General features: G+C 38.9%; 1 protein-coding gene across 1 annotated transcript in view; it reads right to left on the bottom strand.

The window, feature by feature from the left end:
* Positions 1-6,478: 6,478 nt before the first annotated feature.
* The window catches only part of CUNH14orf39 (chromosome unknown C14orf39 homolog), a gene marked incomplete at its 3' end in the record, with an annotated part of 50,906 nt that continues 49,786 nt past the window's right edge, over positions 6,479-7,598 (bottom strand). The window contains exon 15 of the mRNA XM_023701602.1: positions 6,479-6,570. Within this exon, the coding sequence (XP_023557370.1) occupies positions 6,479-6,570 (92 nt within the window). The remainder of the gene's footprint in view (positions 6,571-7,598) is intronic.

The raw sequence follows: 7,598 nt of genomic DNA, 5'->3' as shown, positions 1-7,598 counted from the left end.
AAAGAAAATTCTAGGGGCAGAAAGCAGATCTGTGGACGCTCTCAAGTTTTAGAAGTAGGAAGAGTCAGATGATCACAAAGGGTCGATGTTAAGGAAAATGGGGACCAGGAAGCTGTGGGGGTTTTTTTTGTTTTGTTTTTTAAAATGTATTTAGGACAGGGTCTACAAGGTCACACTCCGTAGATCAGACTTGGTGATTCTCTTTTTTTCAGCCTCCCAAGCGCTGGGATTAGAGGCACACGCCACTACCCCTAGTCTCAATCGCTATCTCAGCAAACTCTGCGGGGGGAGGGGAGGGCAGTACAGCACACTGGGCATCGAACACCGGCTGCTGTGCTCTGCCTAAGCAGGCGCTTTAATCCACTGAGCTATCTAGCTGGCCTTAGGAATCTGTTTTATATGGTATTAGGGTAGTTACTAAATGATTGTCAAAATCCATAAAGCTGTATATCACGATGAAGGTGCTTTTAGGACATAATCATACTTAAGGGGTCATGAAAGAGAGGGCCTACCCAGCAAAAAACATGTATACAAACACCACATACCATAACATAGGCTGAAAGTGCTCCCCTCCCCCAAGTTTTCCACAATTTATCTTCTAGAATCTGTGAATCTTTATAATGGGGGAAAAAATGAGTCTTTGGAGGTATAATCAAATCAAGCATCTTTTAAATTTTTAAAAAATCTTTTATTTGGTACAGGGTCTCACTACACAGCTTGGACTGATAGCAATCTTCCTGTCTTAGCCCCCCCAGTGCTGGGATTACAGGCATGCACCACCACGCCCAGTTTTGGCAACCCATACAGCACACCTGGGGTTCCAGGGGCAGCAGGGCATGTCATGCCAGGGACTGAACCCTGGTCCTTGCATTTGCCAAGCAGGTGGCTTAGACAGACAATCTATCTCCCCAGTCCAAGTTAAACATCTTGACATGAGGCTATTATCTAAATTATTAATTGATCTCAAATGCATCACATGCATGTGTTAAAGGATAAGCAAAGGAAAATCCCACATATAGAGAGAAGGATGTGTGAATGTAGAACCCAGAAATCTGAAGATGCTGGCCATGATGGTTACTCATGTCACCTTTGTATGCTTCCCAGTTGTTTGGTCACACAGCATCCTACTTTCTATAGTGGGAGGGGAGGGGGGAGGGGGGAGGGAGAGAGAGCGCGAGAACGAAAGGAATAATCCAACCCACTGACAGTCTTGAGAACAAGGACTGAGGTTTCCCAGAGAAGGAACTCAGCCTCAAGACTCAACACAGCAACGTGTCTGACCTTCCAGCCTGCATGGTTGGTCCTATGGATTTTGGACTTAACTGCAACAGCAACTTTTACCTAATTTGCAGACTGCTGGCTTGCCCTGTAAATATATATATATATATATATATATATATATATATATATATATTTGCTACAGGGTCTCACTACAGCTCTAACTCAGAGTAATTGTCCTGTTTTTCAGCCTCCCTAGTGCTGGGATTACAGGCGTGCGCCACCAAGCCCAGTCTCAATGGCTGGCTCAGTGTGCCTGAGTTTGCCTCAGCAGCATGTGGTCCCTGTGCTTGCCTAAGAAGGCACTTAAGTCTGCCTAGCTATCTCACCAGCCCTAAATGCAAATTTTGTCACCTTCACAATCCTGACGTCCAATTTTTTAAAGGATGGATGGACAGATGGATGGAAGATGCATGGAAGGTATTGATTTTATTTCTCTGGAGAACTCCCACTAACATACTGGGCTTCCAAACTGTAGTACTACAGCCACAAACCAAAGTATACCAGCAGCTTACAGAACCTGAGAAGGACAACAGACCTGTTCAGGAGAGCCTCAAGAGGAGGCATGGTTCTTTAGACAACTTAATTCTAGTTCTTAATTCTAAATCAAATTTGGGCTTCAGCCTCCAGAACTTGGAGAGAGTACGTTTTTGTTCTTTTAATTACAAAAGACTAAGGAGATTGACTACAGCAGCCATAGGCAACTAATATGTCCTAGTTGAGAAATTTTTCACAAAATGTTACATATGTAATTAGGAGCTTACATATATTTACTAGGAGTGAACAAAAAAAGTATTTAAATACACATAATGACACCTGGACCTCAAATGCTAGCAATACGAGGGGAAAAAAAGTCTTCTATACTGCTGGTGGGAGTGTAAGCTGGTACAACCACTGTGAAAATCAGTGTAGAGATTCCTCAAAAAACTAAACCAGGGCAGGCCAAATAGCTCAACAGATTAAAGTACCTGCAAGCATTCGCAGGGGCCAGGGGTTCGATCCCCAAGCCTGCTGTACTGGCTGTGCCCCTGGGGTGTGCTGAGACAGCAATTGAGACTGGGTGTGGTGCTGCGCGCCTGTAATCCCAGCTTTTGGAAGGCTGTAAACAGGCAGATCACTATGAGTCCAATCTAATAGTGAAATCCTGAACCCCCTATAGACGCTTCCCTAAAATTAAAACAAACAAACAAACAAACAAACAAACAAAAACCCTAAACCTACAGGTTCCATTTGACCCATATGTTCCCCTCCTCAGTATTTTCCTGAAAGAGTTAAAAGCATCAAAGCTCAGTGATACATGCATACCATATTTAGAGTAGCACAATTTATAATAGCTAAATCTTGGAAACAGCCCATATGCCCATCTGGAGATGAACAGATAAGGAAAATGTAATATTCACACACAACCAAGTGCTACTCTGCCACAAAGAAGGATAAATTTGAGCCATTTGCGGGTAAATGGGTGTACCTTGAGATTATACTCTAAAGTAAAATAAATTTGCTACACAACTTAAGTATCATATTGTTTCTCTTGTTCAAGAAACTCTCTGGGTAAATAAGCAAAATGGAGGACAGATATTGGGAAGTAGGATGAACACATTCAAGCAGGAAGAAAACAAGGGGGGGACAAGGAAGGGAAAAAGAATAAAGGAGGAGGGAGAGAATAAAGGAGAATAAAAGAAAAAAATGTAAGTGGGGAGAGAAAGAAGAATATTAGGTGAAGGAAAGGGAAGGGAATAGAAAAAAAAGATCAAAATATATACAAGTACAAATTCATTATGACAAATGTGATAAATGTCTAACAAATATATACTAATAAAAAATAAAGTTAAAAACAAGACACCCATGTTTCACACTGTTGGAGAAATTATACACAAAACAAAGGTGGAATACTATATTTTTTTTTTACATCACGATAGGAAAATACCTGAGGAGGCTAACATAAAAAGATTTATGTGGCGGTTTTTTGAGTTCAAAGATCAGTTGGAAGGGGGCATTGGTTTGGTCTCTGGTGAAGGTGGTAGATGGCTGCACATCATGGCAAGAGGGCATGTAGAAGAAAATGACTATCTCAGACAGAAGTAGAAAGAGACCCACCGTCCCCTCTGAGGGTATGTTCCCAATAATCTAAGACTTACCAGTCAATCTTCTCATTTTCTCAATAAGTATATGAAAAAAATGTTCAACATCACTGGTCATTTGAGAGATCCAAATTACAAGAACCCTGAGATTCCACCTCACCCCACAAAGAATGGCTGTATCAGTCAGGGTTTTACTAGAGGAACAGATATAACACAAGTTGTGCAAATGTATAAGAAATTACAAGACTGGTTTACAATGGTCAGCCACAAAGACAGATGAGGAAGCATGAAGAGAGCATCTGTACACTGGAGACTGGAGGATTCAGTCCAAGGTCTGATCGTCACTGCAGTGTTCCATTCAAGTCCACATCAGGAGGCTGATGGGTCTTCGATGGAAGGCTGACGACTCTACACCAGAAGGCTGAAGGATCTAAGGCAGAGGCCCAAGAGTCTGCGCTAGAAGCCAGGAGACGACATCCACGCTGATGGCGAAGAGCGGAGCTCCTCTGAAGAAATGGAACACTCCATCTTTCCTCAATTCTCTTTTACATCCTTTAGTAAGTGATGAGCCACCCTAAGGTGGCTCCTCTACACCAGAGGGTGTGTAATTGCCAAGCTAATTTAGTTTCTAAACATCTCAAGTTGACACAGTTGATCAACCACTACAATGACTATCATCAAGAAAACAAACACTAACAAATGCTGGAGAGGTTGTGGGGGAAAAGGAACCTTTCTGCATTGTTTGTGGGAGTGCACACTAGTGCAACCACTGTGGAAATCAGTGTGGAGATTATTCAAAAACTAGGATTAGAGGTCTCATTTGACCCAGCCATGCCCATTCTCGGTATCTCTTCAGAAGAATTAAAAACATCATACCACAACAATATGTGTGCACCCATGTTCATAGCAGCACAATTTGTAACAGCCAAATCTTAGAAACAATCCCAGTTGTTCCATCAACTGAGGACCAAATGCTAAAAAATGTATTTTTATACAATGGAGCACTACTCAGCCATAAAGACAGAGATTTTTATAGATAAATGGATGCAACTAGACACCATACTCATTAGTCCGATAAATCAGATTCACATGTGTAAACATCATACTGTCTCCCTGATTTGAAAAGCTGAAAGAGTAAAGAAGTTCTGAAATGTGCAATAGATATTGTGTAATTGGAGAAAATTGTTCTAAAGAAAAAGGAACTAGGATGGGTGAAAGGGGAGAACAAAGAAGAAAGGAAAAAGTAGAAGATAGTTATACTACTAGTTTCTCTTCATTCATTGAAAAGAAAGATTTGTGCTAACATTGTTTGGACAATTTTTCATGCCTCTGAGTAACTATTTTGAAGATTACAATAGAAATGTATTAACTATTGTTATTCTCCTATTATTCTGTTTTGAAATTTTATTTTTTCCCTAAAATCATCATCATCATCATCATCATCATCATCATCATCATCATCATCATCATCATCTGAGCTCTGAAAAAAAAATTTCTCCTTGCCTCCCAACAAGCCACCCTGGAATCCAAGCCTCTATACATGGACTTTTGGGTCAGTATTCAAACCAATATATGAATGAACTCATGTTGCTTTTTTTTTTTTTTTTGTATTTTAGTACAAGTCTACAGGGTCTCACTGCATAGATCAAATTCACCATCTATTTGGATCACTGCAATTTTTTTTTTCTTTTAATGTATTTAGTACAGGGTCTTCAGAGTCTCACTATGTAGATCAGACTCAGTGATTCTCCTGTTTTCAGCCTCCCAAGCACTGGGATTACAGGTGCGCACCACCACACCCAGTCTCAATCACTATCTTAGAGTGCCCCAGGGGTGGGGCTGGAAAGGCATGCCAGGGATGGAACCCCAGTCTCTGTGCTTTGCCTAAGCAGGCGCTTTTTAGTTCGCTGAGCTATTTATTAGTTATATCAAAGTTCTTCAAAGACTTTAGGAAGGTTTAAATTAATATAGCTATGCTATGTTGTAAACACTGAACAAGCAGACAGACCCTCCCCTAAAATTTGGTTGGCATATTGCAACTGATAATGCTGCTCTCATCCCCAAAAAAAGAGTATGAAAAGATCTTCTACTCACAAGGCTTTCTTGGGACAGACGGGCAGGTTTCCTAACATGACTTGAAGCAGCTTGAGAAAGCACAAAAAGAAAGTAGACTGGATTTTGGTTTTTATGGTGGGTAAGGGATGAGAGTTCCCATACAGTTTCAACTTCTTGCTGACACCAAAGGAGAGAGTAACCAGCTTATCAGTTTGACTAGATGTGGGGCACAAGGAGAAACAGAGGGTATAAGGTTTAAAAATTTTACAGCAGTTACACAATTAAATATACAGTCACATTTTGCATTACTTGGTAGCAATACAACTTCAACAGCATACAACACAAAAAATTGCACAATGATTATATGATTTCATCAAATTTAGGTATATTCATTGAAATTACATAATTAGAAAACAAATACCAAACATAAAATAGAAACATAAAGTTGTTTTTTGTTAAAGACAGGAAATAAAATGTCAAATGTTCTTCAAAAATGATTTACGCAAATAAAGGACCACCACGTATACAACAATCCAATTTTCAGATGTTTCATTTTATTCCATGAAAGATATTAACATAACTGATTAAAATAAAAATTTTATGATTTGTCATATTTTGAAGAAAATAACTTTATTCACTGTTTGTAACATAAATTGTTTGAAATTATTACTAAAATACCATTCTGTATCCTGCAAAAATGAAAACTAGTAATTTTAAATGAATCTAGTTGTTAAAGTACATTTTAGCATTAATCTGTACAGTCAGCACTGAAAGATCTGATGGCCTGAAGGAATTATTGCTCTTAGCAGATGAAATCAGGTATGTCTATGGTGGTAACTACAGTAATCTACTATTACTTTAATCCACAAAAGGAAGTATCTTCACGTTTTCAGTAATAATGTAAATGTATGACCAAGATAATTAGAGACTAAAATAATTCTAAAAAACTAAGAACTGGGTCAAAAAAGACTAAATTGTGTTGTATTTTGTGAAGAAGATGAAAAAGCTTCTGAAGAGGAAGGTATAGAGTTTTGATCCTGTTCAAAAGAAAATGGAAAAACAAAATCATCTTTTCTAGTTCCAAATGTCCGCGTGGAAGTGTCAGATGGAAAAGAAAACGTAAACACATCTTCTCTTCGTTTTCCAAATAAGTTTCCTGAGGGAGATAAATATTATCAGATCATGTTACTGTTATATAAAATTTACACAACCTAGTAGAATAAAGTATACTGCATACAACAAATAGAGTAGCATCAAAATACATGATATATTTGAATATTAGGTATTCCTTCTCTGAACAAGGCATAGGACCTTTCCTTGGTACCCAGAAAAGTTAAACTAAAACTTAACCTTATCTGGAAGTATTTCTAGCACAGGGACCAGGGTTCAATTCCTTGCCATGCTGTCCCAGCCCCCAGGTTGTGCTGAGATAACAATCGAGACTGGGCGTGGTGGCACACATACCTGTAATCCCAGCTCTTGGGAGGCTGAAAACAGGAGAATCACTACGAGTCTGATCTGTGTAGTGAGACCCTTCAGACCCTGTACTAAATACATACAAAAAGAAAGTACTTCTGACTTAAAGTACATAAAGAACACGTGTACTTAATTAAAAGAGGGTAAAACACCTCGAAGAGAATAGCAGAGAGGCACAGAAATAGGAACAAGTAGGCAGCATTAGGGCAAAAGAATTGATATTCAATTTTGGCAAGGGCACTGAGAAATAGTAAAGATAAAACTAAGCATTAATTAATGAAGATGAACTCAGGGGGGCTACTGAGTATCCCACTACAGAGTATGGTTTTGATTTAGTAAGTAATGCGGAATTATTATTAAGTATTTCAAGCACAGTATTTACCTGCTCTGTAAGGAACTTTTCCTGGTACCAAGAAAAGGTACTATGCCTTGTATAGTAACTCCTGTACTCAGGAGAGAAGGTCTAGAAAGGCTGACCTAGACAGTTCTTTTAAGAATAATCAAAAGGAAAAAGTCCAGTCAAAGGATGGTAGAAACCTAGTGATCACAGAAATGGAAATGCAAAGAGAAAATACCAGAGCTGAGCTGAAACATACTGCATAAGCCAAGCATTTAACTATTATTAATTAGCTACAATAAATGTTTGTGAACTTGTTCAAGGAAATTAGCAAAACAATGAAAAGAATGCTTTTCTTTCTTTCTTTCTTT

The sequence above is a fragment of the Octodon degus genome, unplaced genomic scaffold (genome assembly GCF_000260255.1).
Source record: "Octodon degus isolate 3935 unplaced genomic scaffold, OctDeg1.0 scaffold00007, whole genome shotgun sequence".
NCBI lineage: Eukaryota > Metazoa > Chordata > Mammalia > Rodentia > Octodontidae > Octodon > Octodon degus.
This window is presented reverse-complemented; position numbering and strand designations above follow the sequence as displayed.